This window comes from Rhinoraja longicauda, chromosome 5 (assembly GCF_053455715.1).
Source record: "Rhinoraja longicauda isolate Sanriku21f chromosome 5, sRhiLon1.1, whole genome shotgun sequence".
Classification (NCBI taxonomy): domain Eukaryota; kingdom Metazoa; phylum Chordata; class Chondrichthyes; order Rajiformes; family Arhynchobatidae; genus Rhinoraja; species Rhinoraja longicauda.
The window spans coordinates 33342068-33360705 of record NC_135957.1 but is presented as its reverse complement, the minus strand read 5'-3'; the positions used below and the strand labels follow the sequence as shown (position 1 = coordinate 33360705).

Below are 18638 nucleotides of genomic sequence, written 5' to 3'. Positions count from 1 at the left end.
CATTCCTTCTCTCCAAGATGCTGCCTGACCTGCTGAGTTACTCCAGCGTATTGTGCTGCCTTCTTTGTCAGGGTGGTGTATTCCACATGGTTTGGTTTTGCAGCAGAGAATTGGAAGGCTACAGACTGATAATTTTCCAACCTCCACCTCTTAGCCCTTTCTATGTGTATTCAATATAGGGTCATCATTTTATTAGCCAGCTCAAGGAAAAAGTGAAAGTATCACCCACTAATTAACTGCTCCTTGCAAACACAGGAGAATAATTTAGCTACATTGGTCATCTCCTAAAAATGAAATCTTATAGCATTTTTTGAATGGATTTCATGCCAGTCCGCAGTAAAAGACCAGGGTTCCTCTCCATATCCCAGTCACTTTGCCCTAAATATAGGGCGTCCCCAGCTTATGGCAGGGTTCTACTCCTGAGAATTGTTCATTCCTGCAAAAGAATGGCTGGAGCCCCGCAGCACCATCAAATCCATCTCCATCTCCATTCACCCCACCAGTGCCCCACATGCTTGTTCATGTGCACAACATGTCCACAAGTCTCACATTCATAACCAGGGGAAGACTTGTAATCAGAAAGAAACTGCAAATGCAATGTCCAAAATCCAACTGTCGAAACGAAGGAATTGTCCAGAAATCTTACATTTCCAGAAGTTTGGAGTGTAATCGGTCTGCCAGCTTCGCCAACTCATTTATAGTGGTACACCAATCTAACTTACACATTCTGAATCAACTCAACCTGACCTTTTCCAACCCAGGGGGCTTGACCTGACTTTGAAGCACATTACAGAAAGAATGGTTGGCATGTACAAAATGTGAAATGCGTTTTTCAAACTTTATTTTTACTTTGACCAAAATCGAGGTAAATGTAAAATATTGTATGGCTTGAATGGGGTCAGATTTTAGACTTTAGGTTTATAGAACTGTTCAGTGGGTTAGATTTCTGATATTGCCCTTTTGCTTTTATAAAACAGTAGCATTCAATCTTAAGATGTGGTGACAATGGCAAAAATCAGAAGAAACCCATGTGGTCAAAAGGAGAAAAATGCAAATTCCGCATAGATCATAACAGAGATCAAGATCAAACTGGCTATTGTAGTTGTGAGGATGCAGCACTACTTTTGTGCCACCATGTCACTCTAATTCATCTAATATTCCAATGTTCCATTTGCTGTTCTCCAACTGATCCTATTTGCACTTATTGCTGGTCTCACCAGCCTTTCCAATACCTGTATGTTTTTTTTTGTTATAACCGAAAGCCATTCTCCAAATGTGGGTTGCCCGTGAATTCTAATACCCAAACATAACCTCTGGAGCCTACCTTTTATGGTTGTTAATTCCTATAATCTTTTCTTTTTTTAAACGTTGTCATGTTCCAGTTTCAAGGCTGGGTCATTACCAGAATCCTTCCTGCACTTAGTAACAGTCATGGCTGGTAATCCATTGTTGAAGGTAATATGTCACAAGGTCCAATGATTTATCTGTATTTTTCCACTTTTCCTTGTAATTTAAAACCTCCAGATCCAAAGAGGAAGATATGATAGGCATCACAAAGGCATAGTGTTACTGACCAAATGTCTCTCCATATAAAGGATAACATTTTCTATTCTGTCCTTCTAACTTGGAGTCTTGCCTGCCTAGAAAATCAAATTCAAAATTTATATTTGCTGGGTGTCTGGCATGTTTTCCCAATCAAAACTCTGGTTGGGAAAATACTTTGAATTACCCAATAAAAAAGTGTAATGAAATGAAATTACCCACGGAAAAATTAATGAAAACTAATCTGCAGTTCACATATTGATCAAGATGCTTCAATGTAAAACACATATTGGAACTAAATGCATATGTGACAGCAGAGAATTACTTTGCTCACTCCAGTTCATGCTTTGAGTTACATTCCAACCAGTTAAAATAATGACTGGGAGAATTGTATGCATTGCACTCCTGAAGTACTGAAATGCATTCCACAAGCACCAAATCATCATATTAAGTCTTAATAAACAATGTAGCCAAACAAGTTTGAGCTAAACTGAAGACTGCCATTTCACATTGCAACCCTTGAACAGCAGAATTGCACTCCCCCACCTCCCACCTCACCATCATGTGCTTGCTAAATACCAGCAATTCCTTCCATACACTAAAACCAGGATATGAGAAAGAGGTTAACATTTCAAACTCATCTGATTGCCATTGGTTCGCCTTTATAGAAATGGACCAATAAACCCTGTTGAATAAAGTGAAAACAAAAACAAATTGGCGAAAAGTAGTTATAAAACGGCAAAAACATAAAATGTTCCAGCTTGAGTACCGGCTTATATTAGTTTTGTTGTCATTAAAATAATAGTAAAAACAAAAATCACAGTGAAGTAGTCAGAATATTCTGATACCAGAATCTTTTACTGCAACTGTTTTCCATTCGGTTTATACTTTGAGCTATGAAAGCACATTTTTGCTTTGAGTGTATTTAAATGAAACGCCAAGAAAATGAACAAAATCTTGTGCTTTACATCAAAAAGAAAACTTTTCCCCCAGAGCACTGGAATTTTTTTTGTAATCAATTTGTGCCAGCAGAACAAGCCAACCAGTTTCATCCAAGAAACCTGTGCCTAAATCTAAGATATCAAGAACACAGATGAGGAACCAGTTCAAACCAGTGTTAGCATAAATTCAGTGCTAAATTATTGCAATTTGTTACAAATTTGTTTACAAATTGATGAACAAACATGGTCCCAATTTGTTCCATGGAGCACATTTTCTATCACCGCTCATTTTTTAAAAATCACCGACAAAACTAGTGTAGTCAAGCAAGGCATAACATTTCTGAAACTGATGTTTTCAGCAATATCCAAAAACACAGATTAAAAGCCTTCGCTTAAAGCAGACCAGTCAAGATGTGTAAGAAAATAACTGCAGATGCTGGTACAAATCGATTTATTCACAAAATGCTGGAGTAACTCAGCAGGTCAGGCAGCATCTCGGGAGAGAAGGAATGGGTGATGTTTCGGGTCGAGACCCTTCTTCACACTGAAGAAGTGTCACCCATTCCTTCTCTCCCGAGATGCTGCCTGACCTGCTGAGCTACTCCAGCATTTTGTGAATAAATCAGTCAAGATGTGTGTTGCACAAGCCTGAACCACTGGGTAAAACAAGTCCTGGAATAGTGATACAATATGCTAGTTTGTACAGCATTTCATTACTCAATTGCTACAAATAAGAAACAAATAGTTTCAGTAAATATTACAAAGAAAATTGGAAAGCAGATGGATAACGCCAATGTTATGCATTAGGTCAGCCATTTTCTATTTTAAAATCACTTCTTAATTTTAATATCAGTAATCTACTGAAAGCAAAGCAGGCTGCTATCTTTCCCCAAATGTTCCAGTTATTTTTAATCCCATTTACATCTAACAAGTTTATACAGAATGGTTCTGGTGACAAATTTACCAAGCAGCTCAAACCAATGAAAGTCCGAAAAACCAATCTCCTCGGAGCACAATTTTGGTAGAGAAGAGTCAGAGAGTCATACGGAGTGGAAACAGGTCCTTCGGCCCAACTTGCCCATGCCAACCAACTTGCCCCATCTACACTAGTCCCACCTACCTGCATTTTCCCCATAATCCTCCAAACTTTTCCCATCCATGTTCCTGTCCAAATGTTTATCAAACAATGCCTCAGCTATCTCCTCTGGCAGCTTATTCCATATACCCACCACCCTTTGTGTAAAAAAGTTACCCCTCAGATTCTTATTAAATCTCTCCCCCCCCCCCCCTCCCCCCTTCACCTTAAACACAAGCAACAAAAGCTTTTCACTGTACCTCGATACACGTGACAATAAATCAAACTGAATTGAAACCTATGTCCTCTGGCTCTTGATTGCTCTACTCTGGGTAAAAGACTGCATTTACCCCATTTAACCTTCTCATGATCTTATACACCTCCATAAGATCACCCATCATCCTCCTGTGCTCCAAGGAATAAGGTCCAAGCCTGCTCAAACTCTCCCTATAGCTCAGGCCCTCGAACCGTGGCAACATCCTACTAAATCCTCTCCACACCACAACCTCTAACAACATCTTTCCAATAACAGGGTGGCCAAAACCGAACATAATATTCCAAATGTGGCCCCAGCAATGTCCTGGAACATGACCTCCCAACGTCTATACTCAATACTCTGACTCATGAAAGCCAATGTGCCAGAAATCTTTTTGGGCATCCTATCTAGCTGTGACGTCCCTTTCAAGGAACTAGATACCTGCGCTCCTGGATCCCTTTGCTCTACGACACTCCACAGAGCCCTGCCATTCACTGTGTAGGTCCTGCCCTGATTAGACTTCCCAAAATGCAACACGTCGCACATCTGTGTATTAAACTCCAACCACCATTCCTCAGCCCACTTGTTCAACTGAACAAGATCCTGCTGCAATGTTTGACAACCATCTTCACTATCTACAATACCACCCACTTCAGTGTAATCGGAAAATTTATTAATCATGCCTAGCACATTCTCATCCTGATCATTGATATAGATGACAAACAGCAATGGGCCCAGCACCAAACCCTGAGGCATACCACTAGTCACAGGCCTCCAGTCTGAAAACCACCTTCCACCATTACTCTCTGCTTCCTTCCATGAAGCCAATTTTCTATCCAGTCGGTTGGCTCTCCTTGAATTCCATTTGCTCTAACCTTCCAAAGCAGCTTACCAAGAAACAAACTTGATAAAATAGATGAAGGGTATAACCGCTTCTTAAGAAATGAGTAACTTATATTTACATGTACAAACTTGTTCGGAACATTTTGGAGGGTGGCACAGTGGCACAGCGGTAGAGTTGCTGCCTTACAGTGACAAAGACCCAGGTTCGATCCTGACAAACGGGTGCTGTCTGAATGGAGTTTGTACGTTCTCCCTGTGACTTTGTGGATTTTCGCCAGGTGCTCGTTTCCTCCCACACTCCAAAGACGTACAGGTTTGTAGGTTAATTGGCTTCAGTAAAAATTGTAAATAGTCCGTCGGGTTAATGTACAGGTTGGTCGCTGGTTGGCACGAATTCGGTGGACCGAAGGGCTTGTTTCTGTGCTGCACCTCTAGTCTAAATTTCTTGACCTTTGTACCTCAATTTATTCTTAATTGCATATCCAAATTTGGTACAAATACAGTCACAATAAATAAACCCATCCAAATAATGTGCTGAGATATCAACATAAAACACAAATCTACCTTCGATTTGTACCAGCATCTGCAGTTATTTTCCTACACAACATAAAACACAACATTCATTATAAACTTTAATTTTTGTGGTTTGGGGGAAATTAATGCAAATCTGCTAATCCAATTTGAGATTAATGGTTTTTTTTAAACACAACAAAGGGATATTAGAATACATTTGCTGAACGGTTGAGAAAAGCAGCATACATATTGTCTTTCAGTATAAGGGCTTGAAAGACATTTTCAGATCAGGTCATCGTGACCAGAACTCTAATCTCCTGAGGTCTGAACATATAAACAGTGACATGGTTGACTCTGAATTTACAGCATGGTCTGTTTTCTCAGTCAAACTGATTACAGGCTTGACACTAAAAGTTATGCAGCTTGCCCCTTTTCTGAGAAGCATTGAGCACTTGCTTAACATTATTGAATAAATTACACTCTTTGAAGCACAATCAGTATGCGAGAAAAAATAACAATTTTGAATTCAAGGTCACACGTGAAGTCGTAAAATATATTCCAGCAGACATTTTATTCATTTGAGTCCATGTATACCGACAGATACGTTGCAGAGGGGAGGATTAAACTTAGTCTAGTTTGACACAGACTAAGAAAGCAGAGGTTGCAGCTGGCACACGACTTGTTTATAAGGTTTTGTGCCAGCCAAATTGAAGAGATCAACATTGGACAGGCAGGGCACAGAAGCAGATTATGAATACCCTTCAGCTCAACAAGACAGGAGTGTTGTGATGTGCCAGCTGACTGAAGAAGACTGGCAGATACAATGTGATAGACAGGGAGAGAGCAATCTGAGTGAAGCAATGAAGACAGTTGATTTTATGAGACACCATTCCTGTCCATGGGGTATTGCAAAGTGATTCACCTTCTGCTGCTCATAGAACCTATCGCAAGTGCCAGTTCTGTGGTTTTCTCTTCTTGATAATCCACGACACGAAGACACTGCTGGCAACGACTACCGATCAGAGCATACAATTAATTACTCTTGAACGTGAATCAACTATAATACAGGCTCACCTATAGCCATCTATCATGTGCCAGGCTTGTCCCACACCCGCTTCTCTTTTCCAGCTTTCTCTTGCCCTACTCCAATCAGTCTGAAGAAGGATTCCAACCCATACCAACACCTGTCCATACCCTCCCCAATGTTGTATTGTCAGCTATATCGTAAATGGGGAACACAAATTGATTTTATTCACTGTTTTCTGCTTAAGATTGCCTTTTGTGTGTGTGCGGGGGTGAGTATGCAAGTATTTGACAGTAGATAATTGCAAACATTTTTTCGAGGATATTAGAAATTTATCAGCTTGTTTGTTAGGAAGTCCTTGGCCACATCTAACGCTGATAGATAAATGTACTTAGCTTTGTCAAGTTACATTATTTCACTGTCTTGGCAATGCAACAAAATTACCATGAAAAAACTGAAAGTACTTTTGTTATATCAACTTTATAAGACCCAGAATATCCACTGGATAACTGAGCACATACAGCCAGACTTAAAATGTACCATGTAAGCCATTAACGTAGACAACCATAACTCGTGATTTGCTTTGTATTAAAACGACTGATGGGAAATTGTCAGGAACTTTTTCTTAAAATCCTGATGTGAGCTCGAAAGCATTGCTGAAAGCAAACAAGAGAATATCTCCCCTTAGCAGATTTTTAGGATCACAGTCCAAAAGACATAGGAACAGAATTAGGCCAATTGGCCCATTGAATCTGCTCTGCCATTCAATCATGGTTGCTCTACTTTTCCCTTACAGCCTCATTCTCCCCTTAACCTTTGATGCCCTTACAAATCAAGAATCTATCAATCGACGCTTTTTTTAAAAACCCAGCCGCTGCAGCTGTCTGTGGCAATGAATTCCACAGTTTCATCCTCTGGCTAAAGAAATTCCTCCTTTTCATTCTAAAGGTATGTCCTTTTATCCAAAGGCTGCATTCCCTGGGCCTAGACTCCCCAATACTGAAAACATCCTCTCCATATCCACTCTATCTAGGCCTTTCATTGTCCAGTAGATTTCAATGAGATCCCCCTCATCCTTCTTAAACTCCCATGAGTACAGGCCCAGAGCCATCAAACACTCCTCATACATTAACCCAATCATCCCTGAGATCAGAGGCCTGACTTAAGGTAAGATGGAGGAAATTTAGTGTAGGATTTTCAGGGGAATGTTTTTCCACTCAGAGGGTGATTGAAATTTGGAACACACTGAATAAGGAGATGGTGTAGGCAGATACTCATCAATATTTAAGGCTTAGATGAGCACTTCAAGTGCCATGGTGATGATGGCTGGAGGCACAGGGAACTGCAGATGCTGGTTTACCAAAAAAAATCCATAAAGTGTTTGAGTAATTCAACGGGAGAGGCAACATCTTCAGTCTGAAGAAGAGTTCCAACCCGAAATGTCACCCAGCCATATCCTCCTCAGATGCCGCCTTACCCACTGAGGTACTCAGCACTTTGTGTTTTTGGTTTGGCGACAAAGGCTACTGACAAAGAACTAGAACATTGGATCATCATATAGAGCGATCGTGTTTGATCACTGGCATGTGGAGAATGGGCCAACAAGCCCATTTTCACACTCTAGAACCCTATGAATAAACAGAATAAAATAAGATTCAGGCAACCTTTTTCAAAAACTAATTAAAAATTCTGATAGGCCAAATACTGATGCGAGCTGTGTCAAATACAGGCAAATATTAAATACCTCGAATTCAACCAATTGATTAATACTGTTGTTGATTGAGTTGTTCCTTTAAAACCAAACGTTTAAATAAGAGGCTGAGTGATTACTTTCAGAGGCCATGAATCATTCCGGGGATCAAAAGAGAATGAACATTAATAACACTGCAACATAACCTTTCTGAGGATCGACACTCCCTGTTAGTGAGTCCTGATCTTTGCTGCCTTTTTTTGGCAAAACTGCACTTTTTCACTTGAAAAGGCATGAAATCCATCAACTTTTCATGGAAATTTCAGGCCTTTCTTCATCATGGGTGCCACTGTACAGTTGGCTAACTTTCCAACATCCAAAAACTGTTCCCATCCCAAATTATTTTCCAACAATTAGGTGAATTATTTATTTTTCTGCTCTGGGTGGCTGGTAGCTCCCAAGTACACAATATACAAAAATATGAACTAAAATTATATATTTTTAACATGTTATCTTTTTCAAGTTGAAAGAAATGAACTGCAAACCAAACAGAAATGCCATTAAGTAATACATGGAGTAAAATTGAATTGAAAAAATTATTTACCTTGTACTCCTCATTGTTTGAAGAGAAGATCTGCTTTACACACATGCAGGTTTTGCATTCTATCGCATATCTGAAAAAGAGAGACAGAGTGAGAGAAAAGGAATTAAGGTTTCCCCAAAATTTTCCGATATACTGGGATCATAATTATTTAAAGATTCAAGTCTACTAATATTGTGATTCTAATTTGCAGTATTTTTACTTCATCCATTTGAAAGGTGTACTCCAGATAAATATTTTAAGTTCAAATAAGAGTTCCAAATTCTGAAAGAGGTTTCCATTGTTAATTTTTGTAAGTTAAATAATCAACTTTACTGAGACCAGTTCAGGAAGATTGTACAAAGTAACCAACTAAAATTCCAAGAGAAATTTCATCATGTAAAGTTCCTAGTTAGGGCACAAGATATTCTTATCTAACAAAATCCAAAATAAAATCAAATGGAAAGATTACCTGAACTCCAAATTATAAAATACCTACTCAACATAATTTGACCTAAAAATAAACACCAGGTTTCACCTCGAGATCAAATGTCCATTTTTTAAAAACTGATAACAACCACTACATTATTTTGTTGACTGGTAACAATCACTACATTATGACAGGAAATTAATCTAATAAATCAACTGTGTTTACTCTTTAACTTTAAAGCAATGGCTCCCAAGTCCCTTTCCCAGGCCATTACTTCCAGCATCAAGCCTGACATACAAGCAACCTCATTAGGCCGGGCACATCTTCCCAATACCTGGCATAAAAAAATCCTGACACTTTTTTCCAATCCTCATTCTGGTGAGACGCTTTAATAAGGCAGAAATAGTGAAATTGGTTATCAAAAATTATAGCAGTCTGAATAAAGGTCTCGACCCGAAATGTCACACATTCCTGCTCTCCAGAGATGTTGCCTGACCTGCTGAGTTACTCCAGCATTTTGTGATACCTTCGATTTGCACCAGCATCTGCAGTTATTTTCCTACAAAAATTATAGCAGACTCTTGATCAGCTTGGCGTGGGCTGAGGAACGGCTAATGGAGTGTAATGCAGATAAGTGAGAAGTGCCAATTCTCTGAATGCATTCAAGAGAGAGCTAGATAGAGCTCTTAAGGATAGCGGAGTCAGGGGGTATGGGGAGAATGCAGGAACGGGGTACTGATTGAGAATGATCAGCCATGGTCACATTGAATGGCGGTGCTGGCTCAAAGGGCCGAATGGCCTACTCCTGCACCTATTGTCTATTGTTGCATTTTGAGAAATCAAACCAGGGCAAGATCTTTAGAGTAAATGGAGGGCCCTGGGGTGTGACAAAGAGCAGAGGGATCTAGGACTACAGATATAGTTCCTTGAAAGTGGTATTACAGGTAGATAGGGTGGTAAAGAAGGCTTTTGGTACACTGGCCATGAGTCACAGCATTCAGGGTTGAAGTTGGGATTTCATGTTACAGTTGTGCAAAATGAAGTACTGTGTTCCTTTTTGGTCACCTGCTACAGGAAGGATGACTTTACGCTGGAAAGAGTATAGAGAAGATTACACGGATGTTGCCAGGGCTTGAGGGGCTGAGCTATCGGGAGAGGTTGGGCAGGTTACAACTTTATTCCTTGGAGCACAGGAGGCTCAGGGGTGATATTATAGAGGTTTATAAAATCATAAAGGGAATAGATAGGGTGAATGCAAGAGCCTTTTACCCAAGGTAGGGGAATGAAAACCCAGAGGACATATGTATCGGGTGAAGTGGTTCAAACCATCATGTTTTCTATCTTCAACAAATATGATAATGCACACCTGCCAAATGATTATATAATCTGATAATTTTTCATTTGTACTGTATATATTAATGTCAAAAAGGTCCTCAGGACTTTAAGGAGAATGGTCACAAGCACCATCCAATTATAATTCAGTAAGGACTATTCAGTAGTGCAACTATTGTATTATTACCATCGTAAAAACAGAAATAAGCACAAACAGCTGTATGCTTCTGCATACAAAATCAAACCATGCTTCTACACGTGATTTCAATAATATTTCTTCACCTGAGTTTCTGCCACAATCACCATACTTGGTTGACAGAGATAAACGACCTGAATTTTTGCTCCAGATCACTATTTAATAAATCCTGCAAGAAAATATGCGTTTTGGAAGTTGGACATAGAACATTTCGGCTCATGGATAAGGACTGGCCATCTGGATGAAATACCAAAGGTTGCCTGGCGTCAGTGAAACTTAAACCTAACTTGCATCACAATTTACAAAGCTGCTGAGAAATGTTGAAGTGCAAAGATGTTTGAAAAACAAGTATGAGTTACTTTATGAGCCCATTTCAATTTAACAAAATTAAAATGTTGTAATTTGCTTCTTTTTGCTTAGCAGACTTTAATTCCTGTGAATTAGACCACGTTTTATGTCAGAAATTTGACTCTGTCTACTTCTGTTTGGTTATAGCTAATTCTAAGCTATCATAATATTTTGCAAAAATTAAAAGTTGGCATTTTCACGCGTTTTTCTGGTAAAGACATACTCCATTACATAATTCAAATTACTGTAATACATTTTTGGAAATCAAGTCATCAACCTTTTCCAAGTTGTCTGCAATATTTCAGCAATGCGATCTGACACTCAGTCCCCATACATAAAGTATTATTACTATATTCCAATTAAGCATATATAAGCATACTATATTCCAATTAAGCATTTATAAGCATGTATAAAGAATAATATTGTGCTCTTGATATACTCTACATTCTCATTTCATCTAATTTTTCTAGACAAACTAATTGGTCTCCCTTTTCTATCTGATATTTAATGCTGTTGACTAGGACAAGCTTCATTAATTTTTGAGCCTAGATTTACTGTTCGGTACATTTGCAGCACAAACAGCAATGATGCAAATGTAACCAAAAATAAATTCTGGCACTTCAAGAAATTTTACAAGTCACATACTTTCCAAAAGCAATTACCAACAATCAAGTACAATACAAGGTTAAAACAACCATACTGCTCCACGCTGAGTGACAAGTTCCAATGAAGGAGTGACATCTAAAACAAGGGAGGTGATAAGGGGCTTTCACACCTGGCCTATTCCAACACCATTCCATTCCAGATGAAGAGGCTGAAGCAGGGAAGGAAAACCTTTCTTTCAGTTTTCAAACCAGACAACAGCCCAGTTTCAATTTCTCAATTCCATATTCAGGAAGAGGTGGGGAGGTGGGGGGGGGGGGGGGGGGGGGAGGGGAGGTTAGGAGGCAGGTGAAGAACAGTAGGCAAATCAAACCTTGTGAAGTTAACCCCCTTAACTTTTATTCAGTTTTATTTTGAACTCCTCCTTTCTGGGTTTGTCAGGCCTGCAGAAACCCAGGAATTAAACGGGAAGCAAGCAAAAGCAAGACAGATCCTTACACGTCCTTGTTGCTCTCAGGGTGCGCAGGAGGGTCAAAGATAGGGTGATTGCACAGTCTTTTTCCAAAGGTAGGGGAATGAATAACTAGAAGGCTTAAATTTAAGGTGCGAGGGAAAAGATTTATTAGGAAGTTGAAGGGCAATATTCTCCACACAGAGTATGATGGGTGTATGAAACAAGCTGCCAGAGGAAGTCGCTGAGGCAGGTAAAATAACAATATTTAAAAATGCATTTGGATAGGGACATGGTTAGGAAAGGTTTAGAGGAATAGGGGCAATAACAGACAAACAGGACTAGCTTAGAGGGGGCGTCTTGGTCAGCATGGATAAGTTGGGCCAAAGGGCCTATTTTCAGGCTGTATATATGACTCTAAAACTCATATTGCCAGGTTTCCAAAAAATCCCAAAATTCTCACATCACCCTTCTCTCTACAAATACTGCAGTTGCTAGAAATATAAAGTTCTGTGTTTCATTTTGGAAAAAAACAGATCAGATAGCAACTCAGGTGAGAAAAAGTTAAATTGCAGATAGCCTTTCCTTTGGAATATTTGGACCAATCTCTCCATGATTTGTTGGCAAAACTAAGATTAGCTTTGTCCTGCTGATAATGATTCAGTCTGGATTTCAGCCACCTTCACCAATTTGTGTTGCTACTTAACATCTTACCAACTGTTCACCATCAAGTCTTTGAAAAAACATTTGAGTCCAAAATCGAACAGCAGCAGCCTTTCCTTTCAGTTCCCACTAACATTTGAGTGTTTTTTTACTTTCTCACAACAATAGCAACCTACCCCTCAGAGCTTCAAAGACAGAAACAGGAAGTGAACCAAGGAAAGAAAGATTCGTGAGGAGCAATGACTAAAGGTTTACCCGAGAGCATCACAAGGAGAAATGGAATGCAGGAAGTTAGAAAAATCCAAAGTGCAATATTTGTTTGATTCAGTGAGAATCTGATACTTTACTATGAGATTACACCGTAAAAGGTGCAATGAGTGCTGAAATGGTTAATTCTGAATGCAAAGCTTCTGCCCAAACGAATTGCCTCAGACAGGCAGATACATAAACAATCCTCCTGCAATGCAGCATGACTGGGAGATTAAACAGTGGTCATACAAAGTAATGGACAAGGGAGAAGGATGAAGGATTTATAAATCCTAATTTATAAATGAACTTACATTCTACACATATAAACTGGAACTAATCACCCTTGTGTCCTTCGGTTGTGACTGCTTGCCATATGACTTTGCCTGTCCTTGCTTGCCATGTAGGTGCAGCATGCTGGTAGAAGGCGATTCATTCTCAGTGCTCTACACAAGGTCCTGGAGGATGACCAAGAAAGTCAGAAGAAACAGGTAATCTGAGTTGTGAACTGCACGATCTTGGGATTAACAGCAATGTTCACTGGCTGGTGGTGCTGGCAAGAGTTTCATAAGCGTGGCTGGGTAAGAGGCTGGGGGGTCGGCAGACTCCTGCCCCATGGATCCTACTGAATGGCACCTCAGTTATTGCAGTAATCTGTTGTGAGTTACTGACTGCAATATTGCTGAGATACAGTAGAGCTTGATAATCTTATCCACAACCAAGCCAATAGTACTTTCATCTTGCCTGGTAATTGGGTGATCCATTTGAATTAAGTGGCTGATATAGGTACTATGTAAAAGGAACAAAATGTGGCGGACAATTTTGTAGCAATGCTGAGTGTATGAGGGTGATGCAAAGTTTAGGCAAAGGACATGGTTGACAATTAATAATAGTATGCAACTTATGGTGCTGCAGTGAATTAAACAGCATCTGAGTCAACATTTGCAACTGATAGCAAAAACATTCAATGACACATTTGGTAACTCAGGCTGCTCAAGTGAGATCTTTTAAATTTCTTTTTACATAACATGCACATCATCAGGGCACGAGTCCAGTTGATGACCTATCTCCACAGACATTTGTTCCTACTGTCTTCAACTCTCCTTTCTTGGGATATAGAACACCTTTCCAACTTTGCAACATTTCCACCACAGCCTCCTAAACAACTTTTGAAATCTGCGGAACCCGCTGTTTGCAAGGTTGTGTTATTTTCACAATTTCACTTCCTACAAAACAAGCAGCATTAACTGCACCCTCAATGCAACTCTTGAAGAAATGCAAGGTGGCTTTCAGCAGTACAAGTTAGCTTTAATCAGATCTGGACACTGATAATATTAAGGTAGTGTTCACTCAGCCAGAAAAAAAACAGCAATTCATTCTTGCTGACTGCAGAGATCATTGAAATGAATAGCAAGCAGAAAGTTGATGTACCATGTGTACTGCAATAAACAAATGCAGGTTAACAATATAATGCAATTTCCTGGCCTGTTTGTGAGAGCTATCAAATTTAATCCTGCTCTGTTTGTGATTAAATATGTTCCAAAATGTCATGGTCAATGCAAATCAACCTCTAATCCTTAAATTAATGGATACTGGAACCAAATAGAAACATAGAAAATAAGTGCAGGAGTAGGCCATTTGGCCCTTTGAGCCAGCACCTCCATTCAATATGATCATGGCTGATCATCCAAAATCAGTACCCCGTCCCGGCTTTTTCTCCATATCCCTTGAATTCCTTAGCCCAAAGAGCCAAATCTAACTCTCTCTTGAAAACATCCAGTGAATTGGCCTCCACTGCCTTCTATGGCAGAGAATTCCATAGATTCACAACTCTCTGGGTGAAAAAGATTTTCCTTATCTCAGTCTTAAATACTGCTTATTCTTAAACTGTGATCCCTGGCTCTGGACTCCCCCAACATCGGGAACATTTTTCCTGCATTTACCCTGTCCAATCCTCTAAGAGTTTGATGTGTTTCTATAAGATCCCCTCTCATCCTTCTAAATCCCAGCGACTACAAGCCCAGTCGACCCTTTCTTTCATCATACGTCAGTCCCGCCATCCCAGGAATTAACCTGGTGAACTTACGCTGCATTCCCTCAATACCAATAATGTCCTTCCTCAAATTAGGAGACTAAAATTGCACATAATACTCCAGGTGCATTCTCCAGGGCCCTGTGCAACTACAGTAGGACCTCCTTGCTCCTAAACTCAAATCCTCTCACAATGAAATAGATCTTCAGTCTGCCACAAAAGTATTTAGGATTAATTGGGTGAATTACCTAGAAAGGTAGCCATGGCACCAGGAATTGGAATTTATCCCAGTCAGCCCCAAATAACCTTCTAAACAAATGCTTTAGTAGATAAGCAGTCTAGTTGGACAAACAACAGGAAGATTACTTGTACAGGTTAGCTGGATAAATTCCAGCGGTACCTGCAGACAACTGAGGGCTTCCAAACCCTGTTTATGTCAGCCTGTTCCCAGGTTCCTTTCATAAACATGATGCCAAATCATAAATCTTACAGGACTTATGGAAATCGTTCAACATAACTTGCTCATTCTCATCTCCCCAACCCACCCCCAACAACTGCAAATATCAGTCCTCAAGTACATATCCAATTGCTTTGTGAAAGCTCATTCAAAAAAACGTCACAAATATAAATAGCCCTCATTGAGAAGAAAGTTCCCTTATACTCCATAATATTACTGTGTCAAAATGGTAAATATTTCCAACTTCGGGTTACCAATTCTTGAGACAAAGTTAACACTTTGTCCCCATTGCTCCAACACAACACTGGGTAGTTTTAACATCTATTAGGTCCTTCCTGCTCTGAAGCAGAATAGTCTGTTGCTTTTTAAATTTCCACATCCCCTCGTTTCTAGAAACGTACTGGTCAATTTCTTGTACCCTCATTTTTTTCTGATCTCCATCAGCCCCTTACTGAACCGCAAGGGGCTGATGGAGATGTATATTATGCATCCAAACATAATATTGTAGAGTAAAAATCAGGAAATTCTAGTGTGTGTGACAAGGGTAATATAATAGTCTTGCGGGGAAGTTCATCTGTGCAGAGGTAAAACAAATTGGCAGTAATACGATCGACTATTGAGTATGTGACGTGCATATGGGATGAGTTACTAACTCAGTGTGCTAAGAAACCAACAAGGGAACTGATTATTTCAGGTCTAGTATAATGAAAGTGACTTACTTAATAATTTAACAGTTATAGGATCTTTAGGGTGATCATAGTATGGTAGAATTTATTTGAAAGATTGGAGACAGTGATTTAGTTTAATCTGAGTTCTGGCTCGTCTATCCGAATAAAGCAGACAGGAAGGCATGACGTATGGGTCCAGTATTGTAATTTGGAAAACTAACCACTAACAGCTAATTTATTACATACTTGGTGCATGAATACTTTGTTGCATGCGGGCAAAACACCTCAATATGAAAAGTGGTCCAATTGAGGCTATGAGAATCAAACGAAGAGTCAGGAGTATTTAATTGTCATATATGACGGTAATTGAAACAATGAAATGCCTATTTGCTGCAGCTTTACGGGCACTTTAATGCAATGATACACAGATAAATATGTAATAATCATAATCCAATAAATTAATAACCATACTAGGTAACCATAATAGTGGAAAACCAAAGTCCATAGTGCAACAAAAAAAAACAGCCCATTGAAGATCATAGTTGCTAAGCGTTGTGAGTTTAGTGTTGCGTCATTCTCAAGAGCCTGATGATTGCTGCGTATGAACCAGTTGGGCACAGTTTACAAGCTCCTGTATGATCTTCCTGATGGTAGGAGCTAAATGAGAGCATGGCCTAGATGGTGTGGGTATTTGATGACTTTGGCTGCCATTTTGAGGCCGCGCCTCCTATATACGCCTCTGAAGGTTTGTAACTGTTGAATTCTAAATTATTAAAGCTTAACAATCCGCAAGCTTACTTTTTTTAAAAGCAAAGGATGACAAGGACATTGATAAAAGGGATAGCAGATTCTGAAAGCTAGCTTGTAACACAAAATAGACCATGTAGGCTTTTATAATTTGGTCAAAAGGAAAAAAATGAACAAATGAATGTGGGTGCATTCCAGACTGGGACAGGAAAAAAATACATTGAAGAATGAGGAAGCAGCAAAGGAACTTGACAATGTCCATCTTCACAGAGGGTATCGGAAACTGTAGTGGGGGCCTTGAGCACATGCAGAGGTCAAAACACATTAGCATTAGTAATAAAAATAATATTAGCGAGATTATGGGAAATGACTGGTGATAAATTCCCAGGACATGACAACCTGCATCCTCTGGTTCTTAAGTCATTAGGTAACAAATGTACTTATTTTCATAATCCAGAATGTCATAGTTTCCAGGGTGGTTCCCACAGATTGAAGGATAGTAAACATAGCTCATTACTTAAGAAGATGGAGAGAGAAGAAAGGGAAAAGCAGCTAGTTAGCCCAACATGAATAAAAGGGACAAGCATGGAATCTCTTTTTTGAAGTGGCAACAGGTCACTGAAAAAATAATGAAAATCTGTTGGATATGTTAAGGTTGTAATTAGCAGAAGTTGATGTTGTGCATTTGGACTTTGCAAATACCTTTAATAAAAGGTTGCATACAAGAGATTATCAAACAAAATTAAGCACACAGTATTTCATATAATCTACTGACTTGGGTTGGTTAACAGAGAGAAAACGCACAGTTAAAAGAACGGGACCATTTTTGCGTTAGGAAACTTTGAACAGTGGATTTTTCAGGGATCGACATACGTGGCTTGAATGAGGGATCAAGAGTTATACAAGCAAGTTTGTTCATGATAATCAATGAGGTTGGAGTGTGGGCTCCAAGAATGATGCACAGAGGCTTCAGGGGGTATTGGCAGATGAGTGGCAAGCACATATCAAATGCAATATAATGTGGAAAAATGTGAGGTCATCCACTGCAACAGAAAAAGTTAAGATTTTTTTTTTAAATGGTGAGATATTGAAACATGTTGGTGCTCAAAAACAGCCAGACGTCCTAGTACACATAAAACTCTATGTTCTACAACAAAACAACTAGAAAGGCAGATGGTGCGCTCAGTTTTAAAAAGTATTTGAGCAAAGGTCCACCACTGATTTTTCCGCACCCTAGTTTCCAGAGCCTTGCTGGATTATCCATTTTGCCAGACTAATTGAGGTCACAGTGTAAGGGGGCAGAAATACAGGCCCGCAAAGTCAATCCCTACGGTCCTCCCTTTATTTTACTGGGGCTATCTCCAGCCCTCCCCTTTAAGTCTGAAGAAGGGTCCCAACCCGAAACATTACCTATCCAGAGATGCTGCCTAACCCACTGAATTATTCCAGCACTGTGTGTCCTTTTCTGTAAACTAGAATCTGTAGTTCCTTGTTCCTACTTCCTTTTCATGACACTCACTTTAACTTATGTTTCGATTCCCACTCCCTTTGATTTCACTGGAAAATCTATCACACTTCTGTGTAACATTAAAAAAGAAAATGTATTAGGAAAGTCCAGGTGGGTCACAGGAGATAGAGGAGAGAGGGAAAGAAAAAGGATGGGGATAGGGTTTGTGGTTACCAAAAATTGGAGAATTCAATGTTCATACCATTGTATTACAAACTACCCAAGCTGACTATGAGGTACTGGTTAATATGGGAATTGGAAGAGGTGTTCTCATTTTCTCATTCCCATACCAACACCTCCCATTGCCATACTGACCTTTCTGTCCTGGGCCTCCTCCATTGCCAGAGTGATGCCACACACAATCTGGATAAACAACATCTCATATTCCACATATAATCCAATAGGAACACTGAATTCTGCAACTTTAGCCAACCACAAACCACCCCCCTTCCCATCTCATCCACTCTCTCTTCCCCACCCCCCACTCTCCCCCC

General features: G+C 39.6%; 1 protein-coding gene across 4 annotated transcripts in view; it reads right to left on the bottom strand.

The window, feature by feature from the left end:
* The window catches only part of greb1 (growth regulating estrogen receptor binding 1), a 167968-nt gene that overhangs the window by 103441 nt on the left and 45889 nt on the right, over positions 1-18638 (bottom strand). For all 4 annotated transcript variants that reach the window (XM_078399267.1, XM_078399265.1, XM_078399270.1 and 1 more), the window contains exon 2: positions 8489-8558. In XM_078399267.1, coding sequence (XP_078255393.1) covers positions 8489-8533 — 45 coding nt within the window. In that variant the 5' untranslated portion in view covers positions 8534-8558. The remainder of the gene's footprint in view (positions 1-8488; positions 8559-18638) is intronic.